Genomic DNA, 26,801 nt, shown 5'->3' with positions numbered 1-26,801 from the left:
CTCTCCCTAAAGTAATAATTGTAGATAATAGTAGTGTACCAATGAAAGGAGCCTATTTGGGTCCTTTATTAGCCCCTTGTAAGTCTGCAAAACATCCATTATGATATATTCTTGTTAAATGGCTAAGATGTCCATTTAAGTTCCAAGGGACTAGAGGAAAAGGTCCTATCTAGATAAATATATTAGGCAAAAGTTTTGCTGCACCATGGGTGAAGTAAACAACAAACATGCAAGTAGGTTGATAAATGTTCTGCCTCCTAATATCAAAGTCAATAATATCCTCATTGTTTCCTAATACCTTTTGCACACCATCCAAACCTCTTGAACCCCTCTGATCAAGGGTTTCTCCCTTGACCATAAAGAAAAATATTTCTAATATATAAAACAATCTAAACCAATGGCTCTTGGCTGCTTCCAATGGCCAATGATACAAAATTTTTATACTTCTAAAAAAATTGATACTACAATCTGGTGTCATTCCATTTATGGATTTATTATAGATTATTATAAAGGGCATAGAGACTATCGAATTATGGAAAAAATAGAGGGTGAGAAGAAAGAAGGATGTTTTTTCGTTGATGCTATGATCATACTCTTGTAATATTGAATGTTCTTGTTAACTGTCACCTTTTTTTTTTTTTTTTTTTTTACCGATGATCCAAAATACATTCTCAATTCAATTTTGGATTATTTTTTTGGGGTAAAATTGGGATAATTCTTGTGGATTAAGAGATTCTATTTTCACCATGTTAAAAAAAACTCATTAGAACCACAACTGTTTTTATTTATTTCTAAAAATAAAAAATAAATAAAATTCCTGCTTCTTCTAAAATAAAGAAAAAAAAAAAAATTCTACCACAAGGCCCACAACTCACTGGAAGAGTCGAGTCCATATAGACTACTGATTCTTTCAGTTGTCACTCCTCTCACCATGACTCGTTCTTTTAGGTATCGGTGTCCGTGCTTATATTCGAAACGATATAGATGGATTGATGGGCACCGGTATGCATTAGGTGTAAATTTAAAAACAAATGAGTTTTTTATTCGTATTGGCATCGTAGATATCGGCGATTTCGATTCATACGATAGTGATACCTTTGAACAATGAATTGAGAATGTGGATTTTGGAAAAGAAAAAAGAAATTGGAAATGGTAATTGGTTAAAGCATGTGGTTCTGGTTTTGGTTTTGGTTTTGATTTTGGTTTTTGATTTTGATTTTTAAAAACAACAACCAGAAAATTCTGGTGCCAACAGATGACGACGCAAATAATTTGGGGATATAAACAGAGGTGAGGGGAAAGGGGGAGAGGTAGAGGGATGGGACTGCGTTATACCGCAGGAAGAAGAGGAGAGACCAGAACCAGCAGGAGAAGAAAAAGAAGAAAAAACTTCTGACCCAACCAACCATTCATTCCTTCCTTCCTTCCTTCCGTTCTCTGAATTTTGATCATACTCGTAGATAGTCTGAGTCGTTTATCCATCGGTTTATATGATCGCTAGCTTCACTGGTGGGTTGAAACATCATGCACAACTTATTTTCCCCTCATTTCCCCTCTTAAGCTAATAATTTGTTGCGATTGTTTGATCTATCGGGAATTCGAGATTCGGGAGCTCAAATTTATATTTTACTTTGTTTTCTGGGTTCATTTTTTGTTATTTTGATGCATTGTTGAGTGGGTTTTGTTGCTGTTTGAATCTCTTTTGCGGTCTGTGTTGGCGCCTGGGGGTGGTATTGCGTTTCATCCTGGTTCTTAGGTAGATTGTAATGGAAAACTTAACCCCTTTTTAAAGAAAAAAAAAATTATAGGATGAGTGTTTGCCGTACAAGCAACCTCCTGTAGTGTTCTGTTATCTTTGTGATTGTCAATTGTTTTAAGGATCTGATTTGGGTTCTTATTTCTATTCTCTTGAACTGATGCTGAAGTGTGGGATTATTCAGACCGATCGTTGTATGAATGGGGACATTAATTTGTCTGTGCGTTTTTTCTGCTCCAAAATAATAAGGAAAACGTAGTATCGGCTTCGTTTTCATCTTCATCAAGATCAGAGAAGAAGGAACTGATTATTGTTATTATTATTTGTTTCTTTGGCATTTTTCATCAGGGTTATAGTCTATAAAAATAACTAATTTTTTGATTTTGATGAACTCCGCTCTACTAAAATGTGAGTTGGTATTTCTTAATACATTTTTTCCCCCATTTTTTCTCCATGATCTTATCTTTATGATGGCTATAACATGTTATATGCTTTCAGACAACGAATTCAGAAGAGGTCTACATGGTTGAATTTTTGAGGAGGCAAAATAAGTTACAAATATATTACTTCATCCTTAAACTGTACACTGACATGCACCTTTTTATTTCAATATTGTTTCAGGCTTGTGCTTTGGTTTCTTGAGCAATTATGAATCAACAGTGTCTTGTTGTATGTTGGTATGGGGGGCCAGAAGCCCTGATCTTCCCAGTCTGTTTGGATTCCTACATAGTCTTTGGCTTTCTCCACTCAACAGAGCAAGGAAATGATAGTTGACATCATGACGTTTGGTAGATTGATGTCATAATTACTTGAACTAGAGTGGAAATTCTCTAGGAATTGATTCCTTTCTTTCAGAATTCATATCATAGAGGACATTAGGGAAGGATTTACCTTTGATTCTTATTATGGTTATGGGACATTGATGGGAGTTGGAAGCTCAATTTGCAATACATTCATTAAGAGCTTGAGAAGATTCCAATTTTTTTGGTTGAACTGTGTTGGGATTTTGGAGTGAAGAAAATGAGGCTATTTACAAGTGTAGGGAAGGTGAATTGATGAAAGGTCTCACTTGAATCTTTGGAGGACAAAGTATCTGTGGCTTACTGTAAAATCTTGCTGATGGGTTTGCCTCAAGTGTCCTCCAGCAACATTGCTGAGGAAGTTGCTGCTTCACTGAACTCAATTGTGCAAAATCCTCCCCGGTTCGGCAGTGTGAGCAGTTGTGATCTGGATGGAATTCACATGGGAGTGGCAGTTAATCGTATCCAAGGGGATTTTCCATGTTCTTCTCTTGGAGATTTCCAGAGGAAAACAACCTTGGACCTTGTCGAAAGCCCAGATGGCCTATTTAAATGTGAAAGTCCTATTACTGGTGCACACGGTGCTCATGGGTGGAAAACTGATCCCAAGGAGAAAAATGGTTTGTTTCGTTGTAAAACTGGGCGCAATATTCAAATTCCTGTTTCACGGATTGTGGGTTTTGACTCTGGGGGATCTGATTCCTCTGTGAATGAGTTAGATGGAGTTTCACCTGATCATATTCCTTTATCTGCTGCGGTTACTAACACAACTGGCAATGACACTGAGCCGCATGGGTCAATAGTCAGGAAACGGTTGTTGTCCCCCTTGAATGGTATGCTTCGGTCAGATCAATTCAATGGTGATCAGCTGGACATTTGTGGAGGTGATGGTCAGTTTGATCTCCCTATTCCAGGAGATGAACTTAATGCTTTTCTGGTGCAAGACCATAAGAAAGCTCACACTGATTCTCCAAGCACCCCAGTTTGTTCCGTATGTAGTTGCCAAAGTTGGAATAAAACGTTAGATAATAAGACTAGAAGTAACTCTGTTTTATTCACTGATGGCCCTTTGCTTCAGAACAATGAGTCCCTACCTTACAATTACTGCTTATCTTCAACGGGGTTTGATCCCTGTGGAGAACCAAGCAAGGTAAGAACCCAAACTGGGGCAATAGCCATATCTTCAAAAAAGGTGATATCACCTCCTCTCTCTCTGTCCCCTCTTGGTCCAAAATTCTCTGAAAGAATGAAATCTGCAGGAGTATACAGGCATATCAGGAAAGAGATCACAGGTGACCATCTAACATCAATGAACATGGAGAAGTCACCCGATGGAAGTGCATCAGAATTTTCATTCTCCCATGCAGAAGATTTGTTTAGTGTGACTAGCAAATCATTTCAAGGTCCTGCTATTCTGCAGACTGACTGTGATATATTTCCACCTGGAAGTACCAGTGGCATATGCCAGCATTCAGGTCCTGAATCGGCCCCTACACCCCAATGCCTCAACTTTGTTAGAAGTTTGAGTGGACTTTCTGTGAGGAGGTCTTTGGTTGGTTCTTTTGAAGAGTCCCTGTTGTCTGGTCGGTTTTCATCTGGCAAAGTCAGTCAGGTTAGCATCCCTACTTTTTGACCAGAAATTTGTCTTATTCCTGGTTTTAGAGAAGGTTATTAACTTTCTATTTCCATTATGCCTTTACATGCCCTTTAACCATGGCTTCTGGTTTCATTTTCTGCAGAGAATTGATGGTTTTCTGGCTGTTCTGAATGTTACGGGGGGGAGCTTCTCACCCCCATCGCTGAAACTTCCATTCGCAGTAACTAGTGTGGATGGAGATAACTATCTACTGTATTATTCATCGATAGACCTTGTGGGAAATTTGCCATCAAACAAGTGTAGAGGCTCCAAATTGAAGAGAAGCCTTGGCAATGATGATTCTCGAGCTTCCAAGAGCCGACTGCGTATCCCCGTGAAAGGGCGCATACAACTGGTACTAGGTTTCTTAGCCCTCAAAATTGATTGATGATCAAGTGAGTTAGGCTGATTTACTTGTGGTCTTAAATGCATATGGATAATTAACTGACCATGGTCTTAAATGCATATGAATAATTAACTGATCATGGTTTTCAATGCACTACTTTGTGTTAATACTTGTACCCATCCATTGGGGCTATTTGTGAATTGTTATTTTTTGCAGTTGAAGGCAGTTGCCTATATTGCATGTTTGTAGAACCTTATTTTTAGTTAGATTGACATACTAGTGTCATTTACTCCCAAATAGTCCTCCAAAAGTTGAGGGCCTTTAATTCTTCTTCATTGTGGGATTCTTTTTGGCATTTTGAGGGAATCAAGGCCTGTGGAACGCCACTGAAGTTGAACACTCTGATGTTCCCATGCCAAGTTTTAATGATATGATCTTTAAGTATGCGGTTTAGAGATTGTGCATAGCTCCATGAGTGCTTAGTATGGGATTGGAGTTTAAATTTACCAAAAATTAAATGAAGATTCTTCTCGTTGGATTTGTTAAGGTAGGGGGGGGGGACAACTGAGATATGCTGGCCCTCCTTTGGGCTTGCAGATGTGAGTTGTGGATACCAGGATTCTTTGGCATTAGTTATACTGACCTTCATGTAGCTTTCATTGTTTCTATGACACAATGTAGGATTTTCTGTAGATCATGAGCTGCTTCTTTCCCATTATGAAACTTGTTTGTGGCAAATTTAATGTTGCATTTGTGTATGTTTTCCTACCAATATATCCTGCAACTTCTGGTGTATGCCATTATCCATTATGTCATCGTTTAAAGTCCTATTATCTTCCACAATGATTTAAAATCTAAAGTTTTCTATTCCTTTCTTGAAACCCTCCAGAATATGTTGTGGTTCTGAATACCGATTTCATGTTAGAGAGAGAGTTATGCAAAATGTACTTGTTTATGGTTACATGATGAAACTTAATGACTTCAAGTTGGATGGTTATCTGTGGAAACTCAATGGCATTCTCAAGTTGACCCCAAAGAAAGCTAACTAAATTTGGTAATCTCATTCTGATTGACCTTTGAGGAGTTGCATATTATTTGGGTAGTTTCCTACTAGGGTCTGTAAGTATATATTGGAAATAATGCTTGCACCAAGAAATTTAATGAACCATTGCTTATGACCCCTGTAATTCCTATCATGTACTGATGATCTGAATTGCCTTTTGCAGGTTCTCAGCAACCCAGAAAAAACACCTCTTCACACCTTCTTTTGCAATTATGATTTGAGTGATATGCCAGCTGGAACCAAGGTGTGCTTGAGTTTTTCTACTTCATCTTCTGAATTTCTCGTGAAACCCAGAAATTAGGAAGAGTTCAAGATTAGGATTATAAAGAAGATTAAACATTGACTAGTTGGGTAGAAACATCTCAACTTCTAATACTTTTTGAGAAGCCATTTTCTTTTCTTTGGTTTTTTAATTACATGGCTTTTAGAAGCGTAGAAGTTAGAATACTGCCTGCATATTATGTGCATTCAAAGAAACATAAAGAAAGGTTTTAAACAAGCACGGGACAAGTAAATGTACGTGGTAATGATTTAATTTCTCTTTGGTATCAATTATACCAATCTGTTATGGGTGCACCTGCGAATAAGCAAGTGTAACTTATAAGGTTGACCGAAAAATGTATCGGACTACGCATGATTCTTGGGAACGTTTGTCCCAAATAAGAAGTGCTGTACTTTGGACGGTAATGATCAATTACATCATTAGTGAAGCAACTTTGGCCTGAGGTCGTATGGTTGTCAATCCAAACCAAAGATATTGGGCAGCCGGTGAGTTTTGACTGTCATTTATAGTTCTTGTATGTATAATGCATGGTTACAACATATATGACGATGAAAGCATGCTCCTGCTGGCTGCAGCAGTTATTCTTTTACATACCCTTGTTTCAGTGATTACTTTTTGTACCCCTATTGGTGACTGACTACTTTATAATATCATTTTCCACTTCAATCAGACATTCCTGCGTCAGAAGGTCACACTAGCCTCTTCTGGAGCAACTTCTATCCCTGTGAAAGGTGGAGACAGAAATTTTGACATGAAAAATGAGCCCAAGGTGATAGTACACCTTAAAAGAGAAGCTGGCAAGCCAGATGGAGTTAAAGATGTACATACCATGAGATCTCACAATCAAAGTGCTAAAGTTATCGACAATGAAAGTTCCAAAGTTAAAAGTTGTGTATATAGTGGTGATAGTCAGCAACATGACCTGTCCTATAAATCCCAGAATAAGGGAGGGACAAGTCCCTTGTTATTTCCACCTAGGGACTGTCTTGGGCAGCCAAATGGCATTGGTCTTGCAGTAAGTGCTGAGAATGGGTTCAACAGCAGCGATTGCGAGAAGATTGATGGGGAGGATTATATCATGATAGATAGTTGCCATGAAACTGACAAAAAATCTGTACATAGTTCTTCAAAGGTTAATGAGAGCAGTTCTGGTGGTGGTGTTCTGCGTTATGCTCTTCATCTCCGTTTCCTCTGCCCTTCTCTAAAAAAATGTTCAAGGTCAATCCAGAAATGCAAATCTGATCCTTTATCTGCTCCAGAATCAAATCATTTGGATGATGAAGGGGAGCGGCGCTTCTACTTATACAATGATTTGAGGGTTGTGTTCCCTCAGCGGCATTCAGATTCTGATGAGGGCAAGGTATGTTGGGTAAACATATTATTATTAGACAGTTGAAGCATGCATCTTTCTGGTGTTTGCTAGAATTAGTGTTTTAAATGTTACTATGCTTGGATGTGGATTAGTTGCATTCTAGTCGAAAGATTTACTATGAAGTTTCTTGTTCCTTTTTTTATGCCCGTGCATGATGGGAATATGAGCCAAAAAAATATGGCATTTTCCTGAAAATGGTTGTAGATTTATTTATTTATTTATTGTCTATAATTGTATATGCATTTGTGGAAATTGGTTATGAATGTTTATGTGAAGCTGCAGCTTGCCTTGCTGGTGGTAAAGGTGGGTGCTGTTGAGAACCCTGACCTGGGATCAAATCCTTCTATTGACATTAGGGGGGAGGGGTTGGGGGAAGAAAAAGAATAAAAAGGGAACTAAACAAAAGAAATTTGATTTAATGTGTGAATGTCGGCCAAAGTTTTCTGTTTAGCCTTTTTTACTTATATCCTAACAATGTTTTACTGGTTGACTGGTTCCCTCCCTCTCCCCCTCCCCCTTTCCCTTTCTCCATCTATTTGATAAATCTGCACTATCTAGTTTGGAAATTTGAGATGCACTTTGAGAGTTGCAGACTATCATGTCTCTCCTTCACTGTTGAAACTGATCCCTGAGAACTTGGTTTCCTATCCGTTGCCACTAATCGTTTAAAATGCTTGTTTCATAAAGCTATTATTTTGGTATATGCTGGATTGGTTCTGGGTTGACTAAACAGTAAAGAGAGCAAGTAAAATTGCTACTAACATTTTTAGGTGGTGTTCATACGTAACTACTAAGGTTCACAACCCCAAGGGGGTAGCCGAGTTGGCAAGGGACCTTTGCCTCAGGAAGCGTGTGCTTCTGAAACTCTTCTAACCTCCTTGAGGCTATTCACACGGGGGTGTTTAGTGCTCTTCACTTCTTTCGATGGAAGCTGAATGGTTCTCATTCAACCCCTGTATGACCTGGTCCATGCAGTTGTGGGATCAATATGGACCCGCAGGACTAATCAGGCTGAAGGCTTGGATACCTGTCGCGAGTAAAAAAAAAAAAAACTACCAAGGTTCACGTTTAGGAAACGAAGTCTTAAAAGGGTCTTGGATGTGAATAGATTTCATCTGGAGTGTCTATTTGGTCTAAACTTCTTTGTATCTTCATTATCTAGAGAGGCATGTTCCCATATCAACTGGATAGGTTTATTTGTCATGTATTTCCAGAAAGTATTGGGTAAGGGATGAGCAATTAAGAAAAAGGATAAAAAGGAAATAGGCTATGTGATACACTGGTTTTGTTGCTAGCTCTCATGGTATAAGCACTGGTGAAAGTTCCAGGGTTAGGACTGCTGTATGTTACTTTCGCCTTCGTGCCTTGTACCTTGCTATTTTCCTTTTCCTTCATTTGCAGGCTTGCATGGTAACTTCGCTTCTAGGGATGGTAAAGTTGTAGTGCACCCTGTTCTAAATGATGTGCTCTAATTCCTCCTTCCTGTTTGATGCTGAGCTCTGCATCTTGGTCTTCTATCTAGTTTGGTTTGTCTAATTGAGCATTGTTGCTTTGTGATGGCAGTTGAATGTGGAGTACCATTTTCCAGCAGATCCAAAATACTTCGACATCAGTAATTGACTTATCCAGTCATCTCGTTGTTGCCTGGTTCGTTGCCGTGTATATATTGTGTCTTCTTAGTCCTCAATACCCTGATATGGGGCAGCAACCCCATCTTCAATTGTAAAGGATTCAATTTTTAATTGAATTTTTTCTGGTTTTATTTTTCATGAGACTCTTTGGCGGTGGCACCCACATCCTCCTCACCCCGTCCATGAGCTTAGCTATTGTGCACCCCCGCTGCCCCCCGGCCGTGAGCTCCACCCAACACTGCACCCAAAAAATGAAGGAAAAAAAAATTAACTGGAGTTTCCTGATTCCAGCCCGCAAGCGTGACGGTTTTGGGCCCTTGGGTACCCCACGCCTTTGAATATATACAATACAATGACATCTAGGCTATAGATTGTAGTCGTGTCCATTTAGTTAGTATAAGGTTATGATTGTTATTGTTGTTGAACAGGGACAATCCAAATACATTTGGGTTTTGAAACCAATGTTTTCCGTTTCCCTTTGGAGATCTTGTTGGACTTTGTTCACTTGGGCAGCTATGATCCTACGACAATGCCTCTCTTGTAGTCTTGTGTGCTCAACAAGAGTTTCTTTTCTGTTCAAAACTTCAATTTTTTAGGTAGAATCTTTTCATAACTTCATATATCAGTAACAATGTTCTGTGATGATAACAATCTTGCTGTCATTAGAACTTTCATTCTAGCGAAATTTAAGGTGCGGGGTTGCAGTATATTATTTCTTTTGCTCCTTATCCGTCACTCTTGTGAAATTTAATAATCAAATATGAAATGATTTAAAATCAACATCACATTTGTTAAAGTATTGATTATTGAACTGCACCCACAATCCACTGAAGCTGAAGGATTTCAACTCAAACATAAACAAGATCAGTAAGAAGTTATGGACAAGTGATAATGGGTAGATGAAAACTAATCAAGGTTACACAAATTCTCAATTTTTTTTTTTTGGATTGGATTGAGCCTCAAATTTTTCTTGAACTGGAGCCCTTCAAATCTAGGCGGAAGTTAGGGTCTGCTTTCAAACTTAGTTGTTGTTATTGTCTCTTGAATGTATTCAGTAAGGTTCAAGTTTGGGTTGATTGGCTAGACCCAAACAATCTAGGTTGATTATTTTTTTTTTTTAAAGAAGCAATCTAATCAGTCCAATCCAATCCAATGTTACCTTTTTCTGAAGAATTTCCTTGTCCATCAATGGCCTTTTTGCTGGATCGAATTCCCAAAAAGAAAGAATTGAAGAACAATAAATACTTGGGACGATCTTTGATTCTTTTCCCTTCGCTACACACAAAATTGTTTTCCATTTCGGATAGCCTTTAGCCTTTACTTTCTGCAGCTTTTTTCATTTTCGTTATAAATATCAAATTCATGATATGATGGATCAAATCATTAACTACCCATTTGAAAAAATTGAAATAGAATTGTACTGTACATGGAGAATCTTCCCTTCTCTAGCACTCGTGGAATCCATGAAAAAAGGAGGATTGGAGTCAGAAAAAAGCTACTGATTCGCTACATTTAGCTTATAGTACTACCATATCACATGCACCATATGTTGATCTCACTTCCTTAGTTGCAGGTCTCTGTTGACCAATTCTAGGAATCAGAGCCCGACAAAGGGAACCTGTCGACGTTGGCGTGGGACCCTTTGATCTAAACCATTCATTATTATTATTGAGAGTACTTTTTGATAAACCTTTCCTTTCTGAAGGTAGGCAAACCTTTTCAAAGTTAAACCCCTTTAATGGTACAGATCATGGATAAAGGAATCATGGTATTCAAATCGGACGATCTTTAGTTACCAAAAAAAAGAAGATTATCCCAACCCGGGTTTTAAAAATTGGATCGGACCGGATTCTGTTCGATCCCATTTGGTTTGATTCTGTATGAAATACGCTCGATGTTGGTTAGGTTGAACCGGTTTTAGTCTAATAGTAGGCCAAACCAAAATCAAAACAGTTAAAACGAAGGTTGTTTCAGTCTTTAATTGGGTTGTCTTGGTGGGCCACTATCCGATTGTTACAACTAGTTCGATTTCGGTTTTTCATAGTTGGAGGATACTATAATTAGAAATCATAAAATCAGATGAAAATCCTTAATTCTAGGCCCATGATGGGCCATCAAACGGTCTATGTTTGTTTATGACTTCAACAGGAAAGACCAAATCCTTTCCTAATTTTCCTATGGGAGAGTGGACATGAATTTCTTAAAATGAAATTGGAATTAAGATTGAATTGACGAGTCAAAGAATTTTGAGTTAAGACCCCTTCAATGTCTGTTCTGACCTGTATCGGACTATCCAATATCCATGATGGATGGATGATCCAAACCTAAAAAGAGACAGCGATTCCTCTAATCTCTCTGACTGGTCTTTCATCTCCCCGTATCCTATACTTAGCCCATATTTATAACAAGGTTCCTATATCTAACATCTGCTGTGCTCTGTTCAGCCTCGTGCTCTTCGTATTCCTCTGTTTTCCTTCTGTCAAAAAAGAAGAAACAAGTTTCTGTTTTTTTTTTGAGTCTTTGTAGTTCTTCAATGGAGGGTGTTCAATCCAAAGCTCCACAAGACCCAAGTTCCACAAAACCCAGAGGAGAAAAAAGTCTTATGATTGCCCAAGTTTCTCTAAGATCATTGGTGATTATATGCACATTGGCTGCATCATGCTTGATCTTCACCAGCAAACAAACAACTATAGTGTATGGAATACCGTTTGATGCCAGCTACAGTTATGAGCCTGCTTTCCAGTACGATTCTGATTCAAACCCACAAATTTTTTCTTCAATTCTTTCTTGAGATTGAGATTTCTCATCCAAAATCGTCGGATTTGAAACATCTGTTCTTAATTTTTTTTTCCTGGGTTTATTTGCAGGTTCTTTGGAATTGCAAATGTTGCTGTATGCGTTCTCTGTCTGCTATCACTGGGCACTGTTTTCTTCCTTTCTCATCGATTGGCCAATTTTTTCCTGTTTTTGCATGATTTGGTATCGAATTATATATTTATCTTATTGGGGTTTTCCTTCTTATTAATGTAATTACCATTGATTGTTTCTTACTTTGATCTCCCTCTCTCTGTTTCTCTCATTCTGATCAGGTGATGTTGACATTGTTGATGGCTGCTTGTGCTGCATCCACTGCTGTTGGTCAGATTGGTCGTAATGGAAATACCCACTCATCTTGGATGCCTATATGCGACCACTTCGCGGCTTTCTGCCACAGAGTCTCAACTTCTGTTACTTTCTCTTACTTGGCCGTGTTGATATTATTTGGTCTCACTGTGTTATCTGCACTTCATATGCCAGCCAAGCCAATATCAAGCTCTTTATCAGTATGAGTTGCAGAAAGAGATGGGAAGAGGAAATTAAAAGAGCAGATTTAGGAAGTCTAGTCGGCTATTATGGCATGAATGTTTTTTTCCCTTTCTAACAATAACTATGATTTGAGAGAGAAAGCTTTTACTTGTTACAATTAAGTAGTTCACTTCTTGTTGAGGATGATATTTTACTATTATAGATTGGTTTTTCTCCTACTCCTTGGCTTGAGAGTTTATTCAAATCACTGTCTCTCTCTCTTTCTTTTTATTGTCTTTTCCTTTCTCCCCCTATTGGGTAGTTCTTGCATGATCACTATTATACATTTAGAACACACCAGAGCACACACTTGTCCCTTCACCTATTAAGGGGAGTTTGAGACTTTCGTAAGTGAAACTCTTTCTTTATTATCATCAACTGATTCTATTATCAAAAGTTTTGAAACTTATCCATCAAGGGTCCATGAGACTCCCAAATCAAGGTTTGAGAAGAGGGAATCGGGGTGGGGGTAAAAAGGTAAAGGAAAAGATCAAATTTTATAGAAAAAAAAAGGGCTAAAACAGAGCAATTAAGGGGTAGGAACCCTTTCCAATATGACCACCAGAGGAGAAGAAAGTATGATTTAGTAGGAAAAAAAATGCATTGATTCGATACATAGAACTTGGATTTAATCTTCATAAACTTGGAATTAACTATAAGAAATAAGATAAAATTAGTGGATAAAAAAGATTGGTTTCCCAATTAAAGCTTTGCATCACACCTTCCTTAGTTACAGCCATCTCAATTCTCAACTGATGCTTGAAAAAGGAAGAGTCAGAATACTGTTTTAGGGTGTGACTCTTCTGTTTTGATCCAACCAAGGTTAGCTTTATATTTGGTTTAGAAATTTATTGTTAATTCAGTTTCTATTGGGTTTATGGTTGTATTTGGTTTATTTGTTTTGTTTTTAATTGGTTTGGAGCTAAGGGTTTGATTCACAACAAATAAATAAAATAAAAAACTAAAACTGAACTGTTTTTTATTCGATTCAGCTTCAATTAGTCGGTTTAACACATTACCCCTACTTCTCGGTTAGACTGTTTCCTATTTGAACTCGTAACCACTAAATTGTAATGTATCAATCTTACCATATATAGCACTGTAATCCACCCTTTGTGAAGGATCTCTTACAAAATCTGATCCAACCAAAACTAATCTTCAGAAAGCCCTTGGCTCCATAGTGTGGAAGGCCAAGTAAAAAACTAAGTGGAAGTGTATTTTAGATTCAGACTATGGTTCTAATCAAAGCAAGTTGCTTGAACAGTTAGATGAATGAATTTGGCCTACTTCTCTCTCTCTCTCTCTCTCTTTTTGGTCTTACTTACCACAGCCAATGGGCTCTAGTCAATGGTCATCAAATTTTACACATACTCACATATACTTACATATGACAAGGTTCAATCCCACAACCTCCTCCTTGCCAATTCTTCAAATCAAAGCTGTTACTACTTAGACTAAGTTATTGTTAATACATACTTCAAGACTGAAAACAAGTAAATTTTAATCATAGATTTGGATGATAGCCTTCTCAAGAGCTTTTAAAAAATATATTTTTAAAATATGCTAGGAGGCGTATCCAAATGCTCTCCAATGCGTCAACTCCTGCGCGCATCACAGCGAGCACATAACCCAAGTGTCTCCCAAAAGTTGTGATTGACTTTATATATAATAGGGTAAAATAGAATCTCCCACACCCTTTCACACCAGTGCCTTATCAGTCGTTGGATGAAGACAAACAGATCACAGCCATCAATTTGGCTACCGTCGCATTTTTTTCTCAACCCCCGCTGTACCCTCTCTATCTGTCCATTGCTCACCCTCACCGCTGCTACTACCACGCCCCCACAGGCCACAGCCACACCACTGCCCCTGCCGTCCATGCCTTCCCTTGGGACGTCCACCCACACGCATAAATCCCCAAAATCAGAGAAAACTCAAGACACCAACAATCAGAATGGCGGATCAAAATCCTAAGTCCTCTGATCATGGTAGGTCCTCTTTGTAAGCATCAACATCACTACCATCTAATTTGGAATTCATGGCTTCCATCACATCTCTCGTTTGGACCTTTAATTTTTCTCCCCACCACCAATTGTTCCTTACCCATCTTTTGCTCAGACTCTGCTCCTCTTAAGTCTCACCAACAAACAAAAAACTTGAGTAGTTGGAATCTCACAAAAACCCCACTTCTCGTTGAATTTTCCTGTAAACCGGAGGAAAGAGGGAACGGGAGGGCAAGAGGCAGGAGCAAAGGTGATCAAGATGGTTGAATGGTCAGGGGGGAGGGACAGGGCGGGGCTGTGAGGGGGAGGGGGTGTGTGGAGATAAGAGGGAGAAGGAGGGCCGGGGCAGGGCTTAGGAATTTTCACTCAACTTCTCTAACCCAAAGCTCTGCTAAATCTATTCATGTAGAATAAGGTTTTTGAGTTCTAAGCAAAAGAATGCAATCATTACTTCACTCCAACACAAAGACCAAATCCATTCCTAACTTCTATGGGACATGGCTTCCAGGAAAAGAGATTGGAATGGAATTGGATTGAATTGAATTGATACAAAGAGTTAAGAGTTTGAGTTAGACACCTTTAATGGCTCCTCTGACCTCTTCTATCCATGATCCATCTCAACTAAAATTCTCAAATCTCAAGCCTAGAAAGAGACGGATTCCTCTCATCGCTCTGACACTTCTTTTTCCCCATTCTCGCCCATGTTAATTACTTCTGTGCTCTGCGCTTACCTCTGTTTTCCTTTCTGGCAGAAAGAAAGAATTCTTTTTTCTTTTCAGTTTTCAGCTTTCATTCTTTGCAGAGTTCTTCAATGGAGGGTGTTCAATCCAAAACTTCACAACACCCAACTCTTACGAACACCAGAGTAGAAAAACATCTCATGGTGGCCGAAGTTTTTCTGAGATCATTGGTGATTGTATGCACATTGGCTGCAGCATGCTTGATCTTCACCAGCCATCAAACTACTCATTTTTTTGGAAATTCGTTTGGTGCCAGATACAGTTATGAGCCGGCTTTTCAGTATGATTCAGATTGAAACCCACAATTTTTTTGTTCTCCTCTTTCTTGAGATTCAGTTTTTTTTTTCTGGGTTTATTTGCAGGTTCTTTGGATCTGCAAAGTTGTTGCATGCTTCCTCACTCTGCTATTCTTGGGTCCTGTTTGGTTCATCCATAATCGATGGACCTATTTTTTCCTGTTTTTGTATGATTTGGTAGGTGGTTACTTAAGATAATGGTATGGAATTAATTTTCTTATTAATGTCACCCATTATTTCTTATTTTGATTTCTCTCTGTCCCTCTAATTCATTCCCTGATGATGTTGACGTTGGTGATGGCTGCTTGTGGTGCAGCCACTGCAATTGGTGAGGTTGCTCGTTGATGAGCACATTTATGTGTGAAATCTAGGGTAGTAAATCATGCATTTTACATATTTAGAATGGAGCTACCTTGGGTTTTACTCTCTTTTTGCAGGTTTTATACTTTCAATATCTTAAGGACTATTGGACGCTATATCTCCAATTTTACACGTAAAGAGGTCATATTTCTTTTCATGGTTGCGATGAGGATGAAATTCTGAGCAAGATGGACGTGTTCAATTAAAAGAACACATTCGTTTGGTCAACCGTACAAGTGATTATTGTTTTCGGGCAAAAAAAAGAATAATGGATCAGAACTAAACCGAGATGCAGAACCAGCCTGTCTGCAGTTGTCCCAAGGATATAAGGAATATTCCAAATGCCAACAAGGATCAATGGACCATATCCTTAAGTGATTGAAGATTTGTTTTTGGTAACAACAATTACTTAGCGTAGTTGATGAGTTGTGGTGTGCAAAATCTCTTCCTTATTAGGAGGTCTCAAGTTCGAACCTCTTAACTGCTATTTTGTTGAGGTTTTCTTTAATGAAATCTCTCTCTCTCCTATTCCCTATAAAAGGGAGTCCACAAAACTCTAAAAAATTGTCCCTCGTCCTCTCTAATTCATTCTTCTTCTAGGTGTTTTTTTTTTTTTTTTGGCTCTATCTCTTTCTCTAATTTTCTCATTCTCTATCTCTAGTTTTAGGTTTATGCTTTAAACACTTTTGTAAATTCTTTTATTCAATTAATGCAAACACTTTTATTTTTGATTCAGTCTTTTATTTTTATTATTTAAGTAATTGAAGTTGTAATTTTCAAGTTCTAGTTCTAGACTTAGTTCTAGGTGACAAGAACAAGCTATGAAGCATGTCTTTCAAGTTCAATTTTTTTCTTCAGATTTGTTTTCTCTAGTTAGAAATTTTAGATTTGATTTATTCTAGATCTGGTTTTTAGTACTGGTAGTATCTCAAATCGATCAAGTTTTCAGTTCAAGGGTTGAAATTCATGTAAGTAGACTCCCTCAGTAGTTTTCTCTCCCCCCTCTCATTCCCTCTTCTGACTACCATTTTTTTCTTAATTTAGGATTTTAATTTCAGTCATTACATTATTGCTATCCCTTTCTCTCAAGGTTCATGGCTAGTATATGTGTTGGCTTTGCCCCTCCTAGCCATAGAACAATCAATTTATTGCTTTTATTTTAATTGTCTCCCTTTCCCTAAAGCCAAGTAGAGTAACCCTTGTAAGAGTGACTCTCTGATCAAGTAGGGAAGCTCATATTATGATGCATCCCTCGGGCTAAGTAGAGAAATCTACTTGTGAGTCTCTCTCTAGCTTTCTCCCCTTTTTTTACTTTATTTTTATTTCAACATTTTTTTTCCTTTATTTTTAATTGCGTGGGTTGTTTATTTTCACTTATTTATTTATTTAATTTTAATTGCATGATTCGTGTCTTTAAATTCTTAGATGACGAATGGTTAGGACGTTATTTTAGATACATATGTTTAGGACGGTAGTTAGAATTATATCACAACCATTAATAGGTTCACTTTCGCATTATTAAAAGAAAAAAAAATAAAGTGGCTGCTCTCCCTGAGTTCGACCCGTAGCTACACTGATCCGTACGCTTGCGGTTACATTTAAAATCTCAAACACTCGTCATGGAAATACCCACACAGCTTGGATGCCTATATGCAACAACTTCGGGAAGTTCTGCAACAGAGTCGAAACTTCTGTCATTTTCTCTTACTTGGATGTGGTGATGTTCCTTGCTCTCACTGTGTTATCTGCACTTCGCATCCAAATGAGGCCAATATCAAGATCTTCAACAGTATGAGTTGCAGAAAGAGATGGGGTAGAGAGAGAGAGAAAAAAAAAAAAGCAGATTTAGGAAGTCCTTTTACTTGTTACCAGTAGTTCAGATTAGGAAAATATATGTTTTCGTTTTAAGGATATTTCAGTATTATAGAGTGACTTTTTTATTTTTTTTGTTAGTATTCCTTCATCTCTTTAGATGCCTTTTTTTTTTTTTAATCAATTTATGTATTATAGATTGGTTTCAAAACGATGGCAGCTATGAACTTGTGAGAGGTCATTTCTTTATATTACATAGTGGCACATAGCCTCCTTAGATTGTCGCTCTGAAGGGGAAGATCTAGAGTCGAAGTATTTAGTGGAGGAAATTCAACATGTTGAAAATCTAGAGGAAGTGCCTGAGTTGAAGTAAAAAAGATGAGGATCTACATTGGGAAGACACTTGAATCACTACTTTACGTAGGCAAAGGAGTCATCATATTAGATTTGCCCCTTACTTTCTTCGCTTATCTGATTGGAAAATTTGATGATCATAATATGAACTCGTTATTACTCCTTTTGGGTTGATTTAGTTTTCATTCTCTAGTTTCATGTTTTGATCATTTTGGTTATTTTTGTTTGTTGGGGGCCTAGTGCCTTAAGGTTGTATCTTGCCTTGTAAGTTTTCTTTTTCATTACCTTTCAATATATTTTTATTCACCGAAAAAAAAAAATTTGTGAGAGAAATTTAGAATGATACCTACAATTCACCATGTCATGTATAATGTATTATTCACTTTCAAGAGTTATACATTAGGTCTTCCTAGATTGGGGTAAGGCATTATTATCTCACACCTAAGTATTACTTGCTCTAAAACAATACATTGTTCTAAGGTAGGGTTTGATACAAGGATAGAGTTTCCCTTCAACTATGGAGAAGAGATAACATATTAAACCACGGCACTTAACTTTTAGATTAGATTGGAAAAGATTTTTTTTTTTCAAAGTTTGGGAAACTGATCACCACCCCCCCAAAAAAAACCTTCTCCCTCTTCTCCAAGCCTCCTGTTGATCTAGCCAACCCAAAGCTCTCTACCTCCATTCATCTAGATTTTTTTGCAATGAGTATTCTAGTGATTCAATTAAATGTTTTTAAGTTCTAACATAAATAAAACCAGCAAAAAAGACAATCATTATTTGACATTCTAACGGTCTATATTTGTCTAAAACTCCAACACAGAAAGACCAAATCTTTTCCTGATTCTTATGGGGCATGGCTTCCAAAAACAGAGAGATAGGAATTGGATTGAATTGGTGAGTTAAGAAATTATATTAGGCCGCTTTAATGGCCCCTCTGACCTGTGTCGGTTTATCTATTATGATCCATCTCATCTAAAATTAAAAAAATCTCAATTCGAAGCCTAAAAAGAGAGGAGCCGAATCCCTATATATAGCTCACATTAATTACAAGGTTTTCTATATGTAACATCTGCGCTCTGTTCAGCCCTGTGCTCAGTTTTGTTTTCCTCTGTTTTCCTTTCTTCCAGAAAGAAAGAAATCCATTTTTATTTTATTTTTTTCCAGTTTACAGTTTCGTTCTTCAATGGAAGGCGGTCAATCCAAAGACAACAGAGGAGGAGAAAAATATCGCATGATACCCCAAGTTTTGCTAAGAACATTGGTGATTGCATGCACATTGGCTGCCGCATGCTTGCTCTTTACCAGCAAACAAACTACTATAGTGTATGGAATATCGTTTGATGCCAGCTACAGTTATGAGCCGTCTTCCCTGTACGATCCTGATTCAAACCCACAATTTTTTCTTTCTCCTCTTTCTTGTGATTGAGACATCTCGTCTGAAATCATCGGATTTGAAACATCTGGGTTAATTTGCAGGTTCTTTGGATATGCAAACGTTGCTGCATGCGCCCTCACCCTGTTATCATTGGCCATTTGTTGCTTCATCCATCAACGATGGGCCTATTTTTTCCTGTTTTTGCATGATTTGGTAGTGAAATATGATCGAATTATATATTTTTCTTTTTTGGGTTTTCTTCCTTATTAATGTTATTATGAATTGTTTCTTATTTTGATTTCTCTCTGTTTCTCTCATTCTGATCAGGTGGTCTTGACAGTGCTGATGGCTGCTTGTGCTGGATCCACTGCAGTTGGTCAGATTGGTCGTAATGGAAATACCCACTCATCTTGGATGCCTATATGCGACCACTTTGCGAAGTTCTGCACCAGAGTCGCAACTTCTGTTGCTTTCTCTTACTTGGCTGTGTTGATGTTCTTTGCTCTCACTGTGTTATCTGCTCTTCGCATACAAGCCAAGCCAATATGAAGCTCTTCATCACTTTTTTTTATTTTTTTTTTGGCTTCGGCAAAAGAAATAAGCTTTTCGCACTTGGTACCGGTTGTTTAGTTTTTATTAAGGATGATACTTCACTATTGTAGATTGTTTTTTCTTCTTTTCTTTATTTCTTTTTTTTTTTTGGTTATTTCAATACACATCTCTTAATCCCCCTCCAAAGCGAGTTAGTTATTCATTGCTTTTTATTTTGGGCAAAAGAGCGCTTCCTAGTTCGTGTAATCTCTGCACCCTTATGGGGTTAATGAGGGACACAAATGGGCATGAGTAATGGTGAGTTTTTTATTTTGTAAGAATAAGGGCATCATTTCGTCATCCTAACCTTTGTTTCCCCTTTTAATTTTAGTGAAACAGAACCCTATTAATCTAGCATTCCTTAAGTCTATGTAATAGCGTGCAGATGTGTGCCCTTCAATTGCTTGCGTGCTGACATAAGAGCCACATGGACGGACATAGTTTCTTTTCCCATATTTTTATCATCAATTCACCTATATAAGAGTTCAATCATAAGATCATAATATGGTGGATGAAGACTACCGAGACCAAGTTACTCTTCACCCATGATGAAGATGTAATCTTCCCTTCCAAGCAACTTTTAGATGTTAATGAGCTTCCTCAAGATCCAATTAGTAATGCTGCTTTGGCTCCTATATTCACCATGATTTTAGATTCGAATTCTGTTTTGAAACTCAGCCAATAATAGATCCTCCACAAGATGATACTGAAATTTTAGCTCAACTTCTCTAACCCAAAACTCTCCTACATCCACTGCATTTTCTACAACTCAGGTAAGACTGCATATATTCTAACCCTCCCTAGACCTTGCAATGGCAAGAGCCTTATACATTGGGTGGGCATGTTATTGCTTTTAATTTTAGTTATCCTTTTTTTTTTTGGTGGGGAGTTGTTAAAGTTACATTTTTATTGAGGAAACAAGCACAAGGCTTCGGATACACAAAGGGCCCGTTTGATAACGTTTCAAGAAACACGTTTCTACTAGAAACGGAACAAAAAACGTTTGATAAAACTGTTTCGTTTCACTTGTTTTCAGAAATTGAAATTGAAATTTCTACCTATTTATAGTTCAAGATGCAACCTTCACCGTTTCTGGAAACGATTCATGGCTATTCTTTCACTGGTTACTATCGACTTCTAGAAACATGACTTATCAAACACCTTCAATTCTGTTTCTGTTTCTAAAAACGGAAATTTATGTTTCTACCGTTTCTTGAAATAGAAACGGCAGAAACGTTATCAAACAAGCCCAAAGAGAGGGAATACAATGAGTGAAATTTGGCCACTAGTTATCCAATTAAATGTTTTAAGTTCTAACCAGATGAATAAAAAGCAAGAAATGCAATCATTGCTTGGCATTCAAAAACAATGTCTGTATTTTACGTCAAGTATATACAGTCCTCCCCACAAAGCATTCAATTGAATGCACAAACAGAAACACAAGTGGGTTAAAGAAAAACAGAAACAAGGAGGGCGTACAGTTTATTCAGGTTCCATCTCAAATTCACAATCTTTGAGATGCTCCTTAAGCGTGTGAGCCTGGAGTTCCCATCTTTCAACATCCCAAGCGGGATCCACTTCTGGCAAACTGTAGTCATCAGGTCTCAATGATACCGGGAAATCAGGAAGATCAGGCAGTGTTTGGAGAGCCCTGCATGATCAACAAAGTTATGATCAATCCTCATGTCATGGACATTGCAACTTAATCTTTTTAATAGAGTAAGGAAAAATATGAAATGGAAGCCCCTTACTTCTCTTGATCCAAAAGGTATCCATACATTTGATACTTCCTGGATGCAACTTCAGGAACTTTCAGGTGTAAATGCTTCATAACACCCCATACTGGTGGAGACCTGAAGAAAGAGAGGAAATGAAATACCACACTGAACAATTATGAATATTCTAATGAGGTTTCATGCCAAGATAGAAAGCAGCAACTGAACAAAACCTGGTTACAGGTGCTGCAAGGCAGAAGCTTAAGCAGGCTTTCTTGCTATCAGTAAGAAGTTCTTCTGCGGCAAGAAAACAGCAGACGGCACCAATGTGACTGGATGGCTCATTACCCTTGTCCAGGATCAGACCATGGTAGTAGTAAGCTGCTGCCTGATACAATATCATGAAAGGATGAGATCTGTCAAAAGAGATTTACCAAATGAGGGGCAAATAAGAATTTAAATCAGAGGAAATGTAGATTACACAACACCTTTCCTTCTATGTATTTCCATTTTATGAACAACAAATGCTTCTTTCCATATCCATGAGTAACATCACATCCTGACAGGAGGTTGTGAGCCTGATCGACAAAAAGAAACAAAAAGAAAAAATAAATCAAAAGAAGCAAACATTGAGTAATAACTACCAGTAATTACCACATGGGCTAATTTTTCTTCTATTGGTATGCTTTCACAAGAATAATCCTCAACACATGAGGACCTTGTATATGTTCACATAGATCATCTGAGGAGACTAGCAGAATTTTTATCCCACATTTCATCAAGTTTTACTTTGACCAAGGTCCCCAGGTGGAAACTCTAAAGCATGCTACGACAAACTCTGTATCTGTTTCACTATTTATGTTGATGTGTCACAAATAATACTTATCCTATAAGAAAATCTAATCAAGACAAGTTCCATGGGGCTCTCCTTAGAGGATCCAAACATCCCTCAAATAGCACATGAAGCTTAGCGGTTGATATTGAGCACAAAAAGTCACCAAATGTCCTGAAAAGCTAAAACAGATCAATTAACATTTTGATGCCTTGTCTTTCACCCAAGCCCCAATATCTCTATGACAGATCATTTACTTAGATTTTCATAAATATTCATAAAAATTCACCTGCATTTTATTTACAACCAAAGCCCTATACAATAAGCATACAGTTCCACTGGATTGACTTGATAAGCTCAGTTCTTTATGGCACATGGAAATTCCAGTATGTGTGTGTTCTATTTTCACTTAATGTAGTTCACTTGGTATTTTGCATGTTCATCTTGCTTCCCCATTGTATGGGAATACCTACATATGGGTTAGTGAAGTCACACATGTGTACTATAGAATTAAGACAAACAAAAACTCCACTAAAGTCTATGACAGGCTCTAGCTACATGTGACCCTGAAAGTAGTTCCCAGAAAGATTTTTAAGTAAAAAACTAGTCCTAATAACAATTTTTTGGTCGATTTAACTGAATCAGTACTTCCTGCAATGAGTAGAGGAAACAAACTCCACAAGATACAAGTTGAAGGAAAATTTAAAAATGATGTGAAAAGCAATGAAACACTTCCCTCTTCATTGGAATAAATGCAAACTAAGAGACACAAACCTGGGCAAAATAACTCATCTGCTCACATGCTAACCTCCTCTTTACAGACAAAGTGGCCTTTTGACTTTCAACAGCTAAGCCAAGCTGCATTTCAGTTGCCTGTGTTTAACATCAAGATTTCTGTAAGTATCAATCTGAAGTAAGACAGTAAGAGAAACTTTGAGCATATACAAGGTAATAATAGAGATGATGTAAGTAGTGGACGCCCATATTCTTATTCCCTTCCTCCAAGCCTAATATTATTGCTCAAATGAGAACTGTGATACCCATACTCTGGATTAACTCAAGTATACATATCAGAGATGATTCAACATGGTAAACTTTAAGTATCAGGTGTGTTGTGCCCTTCAATGGATATCCCCTTTCTGAAACTTTTTGATGGGGTGCACATCCATTATTTGGATATAAAACTAGCACAAACTATGGAATGGTATTTCATAAACCAATGTTCTTTTAATTTCAGATATCACAGATAGTTAGTACCCTATTACATTTAGAGTTCCTGATGTCATGTTGCGAGGTCATAACCATATACTGATTTTGCAAAAATCAGATCCATCATTCATGATTTTATATACAGATTCAGAAGGTGGGCACATTTTGCATCTTTTGAGGCAGTCGAAGGTGGTGGGACATGTGTACCCAACGTATCCAATCAAATAAAGGAAAGAGATCTCCTAGTCGAGAAGATCCAATGGTAAATACTACTTGAACTTTAAATAAAAATAACATGAAACCAAAGTTCAACTTGTAATCCATGTTGCATTTCATATGAAAAATTCAATTCCCATTGATAAGGAAGGTGTTTATAAAAAAAACCCCAAACATCCCCATCCCCTCCCCCCACAACCCCCCCCAAAAAAAAAAAAAAAGAGGGGGGTGGTTCTCTATAGTCATTCTTATTTGAATGAACAATGAATACTATTATTTCTATCAGCTTAAGACTTAAAGAGGCATGAGCTTAATTGCTCAAATTTTAGCAATAGAAAAGGTGCAGTCCAAAATTTCAGATTCCCAAATGATATCATCATGTGGGGGGCTTTTTTTTTTCCTCTTCATGCTGGCATGTTCTTACTTATTTATTTATTTATTTTTCAAAATTTAAACCACGTTAAGTGAAAATAGCAATGTCTTGAACTTTCTTCTGGTGAAATAAAATACTACAAAGACCAATGATTTGAAGTGCCTAAAGTACCTGACCCAAAGCTTCGACGGAAATAGCCTCCAAGACATTGCCCTGCAAGTCTCTTGACAGTCTTTGCCTGTAAATAATTTTTCTTGAGTAGGTGCATCAAAAAATGAAAGTGAAGTAATTAAGAATATCAAGAATTTCAGCTTTTAACATACTTAACATCCGGGTGCAGGTGAGGCAAGATATCTCGAATGCAGAATTCCAAGTACCCTGATGCATTCAACAATAAATCTATGGCGTCCTTCTTGCAGTCTGGCAATAGAATATAGTAATGGATGGATTTGAGGCAAAGAAAATCAAGTCATGGCTTCAGTAAGAAAAAGATTCAGCAGACACAAAAGCTAGGACCCTGAGAGAAAACAAAGACGGACCTTCTGATACATTCCTTGCCAAAGCATCCATTTGACCCTTAGGAATAAGCAATAAGTTGGCCTCTGAAAGTGAGAGAATAGCCATCATGTGGAGGACAGATAGTAGTTCAAACCAAGAGCTTCCCAAACAGGTGTCCTATTTATACAACCAATTTCAGACTCTCTTAGCAAACAATCATTGTGAAAAATCAGTCAAGATAAACAGAAATGAAGAACCGGATACATAGTTCGAATGATATTCTTACTTCCCCTGCATCATCTAGACTTGTCCACCTGAATTCGGCGAAACCTTCCCGTTCTGTTGGATATGTCGGTTATTGTTTGATAGAGAGAGATAAATACACACTCAAAAACAGAGAGAGAGAGAGAGAGAGAGAGAGAGAGAGAGAGAGAGAGAGAGAGAGAGAGAGAGAGAGAGAGAGAGAGAGAGAGAGAGACCTTTCCTAGTCAAGCCAAGCAGAAGGGGCAAATACTCCTCCAGAACTTGCTTTAATTGGGGAACAGCTGATCCAGCTGCACCATTAAACAGATTATTTTTAAATTCTTCCTTTTGTGGAGGGGGGTGGGGGATGAAAGCAAGAAGGAGAAGGAAGAGAAGATAGTAATATGATGGAGTTGTAAAGGTGGAGAAAAAAAAACCAGTGTCGTTGGCGATGAAGACTATCTGACGGCGGAGTGCGGAAAGCCTTTCGATGAGATATCCGGGGTATAGACCTTTAAAATACCTGTGGAGATCCACCTCTACAGGAACCCGCATTGCAGGAACGAACACGACGACTTCCTGTATGTTGAGCTTCTTCTTCCTCTTCCCGAATGCGTAGATCTCGGGGATGGAAGAAGTGCATCCCATTCTTGTTTACAGGAATGGGATTGTGTTTCAGAAAGAACATCCTGCAGAGAACGAACAAGGGTTTGAGATAGGAAACAATAGAAATAGCGTTTGCGAAGTCATCATCTCACTATCGGATCTAGAGAACCGAATCAGGATATAGAAGAAAGAAAAATAGAAAGGAATTCAACTCACAGGCATTCGATTGGCAATAGGAGACAGCAAACGTGGAGGGTTTAGTGGCCGATGTATGAAGACTTGACTTCGAGAGAGAGAGAGAGCGAAGAATCTGGGGGAGTGAAAGCCGAAGCTCAGGGCCCGAGAATGTGTCACATGGAGACATGACGACATGGGAGAGAGATGGAGATGAAGTTGGAGTGTGGGAAGGGGAAACATCAATGGAAGATACAGCAGCTCAGACCTCGGGAGGTAGCGTCGTCGAAGACTCGAACCCAACTTTGCAGATCTCATCTGTAATATATCCTATGAAGTTGGGAATCCATGAACTTGGTATAGACTTGAAAGTGATTCGGTGGTTTGAGCAGCATAAAATATGTAGGGGGTTTTGGAATTCGTTTCTTTAGACGATTTGGAAAGCAAAGTCAAATCAATTTGAGAAAGTAAACATTTACATTTGAATTTTCCCCTGCAATTTTTTTAATGGGATTTCAATTCAATCTGAAGCTGAACACCAAAATTGTTAAGTTTGTCTCGAATTCTTGATCCGTTTTGAAGATTGACCCGATCTGACATATTTTGGTGATAATTCGAATGGAAAATTTTCTGAAATCTGTGATGGAAGCAGAGGGCTTGGGCCTATTGCCCATCACTGATCTCGTATGAGGGTGCGGGGGCATAGCCCCCGCGGTATGGTTCGACCGGATCGACCGTGACCCGATGGGTCGAACCGTTATTTGGAGTATATATATATAATGTACTGTTGCTTGTTGAGAGTCATTGTATTCTAGGGTTTTCACGAAGCTAGGGTTTCAGGGCGAGTTCTTCCTCACCGCTGCTAGATTGTAATCCTTCTTCTACATAGTGAATCATCTTCTTCTTCGTCCGAGGACGTAGCACACCACCCTGGTGTGTGAACCTCGTTAAATCTCTGTGTCGTACGGATCTATTGTCTCTCTTTATTCGTGTTACTTGGTGTTTGATCTAACAAAAATCAAACTCTGATTCCGAGACGTGTGCTTCTGCAAATGTTAATAAAACGAAAACGAAGAATCTGGGCATTGCCACTTGTGATGTGATATGGGAATCGGAAAATAAAAAAGTATTCCTCCGACACAGGTGTTTTAAGCTCTACGGGGAAG

At 38.1% G+C, this 26,801-nt stretch overlaps 3 protein-coding genes across 7 annotated transcripts; 2 read left to right on the top strand and 1 right to left on the bottom strand.

Annotated features, from left to right (window-relative positions):
• The first annotated feature begins 1,211 nt into the window (after positions 1-1,211).
• Positions 1,212-12,411, top strand: LOC122076547. Of its 2 annotated transcripts, none has more exons than XM_042641900.1 (6): positions 1,212-1,509; positions 2,378-4,168; positions 4,296-4,547; positions 5,765-5,845; positions 6,555-7,244; positions 11,977-12,411. In XM_042641900.1, exons 2-6 carry the CDS (start codon positions 2,876-2,878, stop codon positions 12,214-12,216), a joined length of 2,556 nt encoding a protein of 851 aa, XP_042497834.1. In that variant the 5' UTR covers positions 1,212-1,509; positions 2,378-2,875; the 3' UTR covers positions 12,217-12,411. The 2 variants fall into 2 exon arrangements, with proteins under 2 accessions (XP_042497834.1, XP_042497836.1); XM_042641902.1 differs by lacking the exon at positions 11,977-12,411 and adding an exon at positions 8,820-9,025 and having other exon boundaries at positions 1,224-1,509.
• On the top strand, positions 10,958-19,916 carry LOC122076548 (CASP-like protein 1F1). 2 transcript variants are annotated; one of them, XM_042641903.1, is made up of 3 exons: positions 10,958-11,629; positions 11,755-11,866; positions 19,506-19,916. In XM_042641903.1, the coding sequence occupies exons 1-3, from the start codon at positions 11,421-11,423 to the stop codon at positions 19,725-19,727; spliced, it is 543 nt and encodes a 180-aa protein (XP_042497837.1). In that variant the 5' UTR covers positions 10,958-11,420; the 3' UTR covers positions 19,728-19,916. The 2 variants fall into 2 exon arrangements, with proteins under 2 accessions (XP_042497837.1, XP_042497838.1); XM_042641904.1 differs by lacking the exons at positions 10,958-11,629; positions 11,755-11,866 and adding exons at positions 18,858-19,174; positions 19,280-19,391 and having other exon boundaries at positions 19,506-19,839.
• A 1,175-nt stretch (positions 19,917-21,091) lies between these two features.
• LOC122075805 lies at positions 21,092-26,174 on the bottom strand. 3 transcript variants are annotated; one of them, XM_042640975.1, is made up of 12 exons: positions 25,678-26,174; positions 25,293-25,544; positions 25,092-25,166; positions 24,899-24,951; positions 24,654-24,789; positions 24,438-24,534; positions 24,286-24,352; positions 23,091-23,189; positions 21,973-22,062; positions 21,718-21,872; positions 21,521-21,622; positions 21,092-21,420 (listed from the first exon to the last, which is right to left on the bottom strand). In XM_042640975.1, the coding sequence occupies exons 2-12, from the start codon at positions 25,501-25,503 to the stop codon at positions 21,252-21,254; spliced, it is 1,254 nt and encodes a 417-aa protein (XP_042496909.1). In that variant the 5' UTR covers positions 25,504-25,544; positions 25,678-26,174; the 3' UTR covers positions 21,092-21,251. The 3 variants fall into 3 exon arrangements, with proteins under 3 accessions (XP_042496909.1, XP_042496908.1, XP_042496910.1); XM_042640974.1 differs by having other exon boundaries at positions 25,293-26,174; XM_042640976.1 differs by having other exon boundaries at positions 21,548-21,622; positions 25,293-26,174.
• Between the last annotated feature and the right edge of the window lie 627 nt (positions 26,175-26,801).

Source organism: Macadamia integrifolia, chromosome 4, assembly GCF_013358625.1.
Source record: "Macadamia integrifolia cultivar HAES 741 chromosome 4, SCU_Mint_v3, whole genome shotgun sequence".
NCBI classification, from domain to species: domain Eukaryota; kingdom Viridiplantae; phylum Streptophyta; class Magnoliopsida; order Proteales; family Proteaceae; genus Macadamia; species Macadamia integrifolia.
Note: the sequence above shows the minus strand (reverse complement) of the source record. Positions and strands in the feature narration are given on the sequence as shown.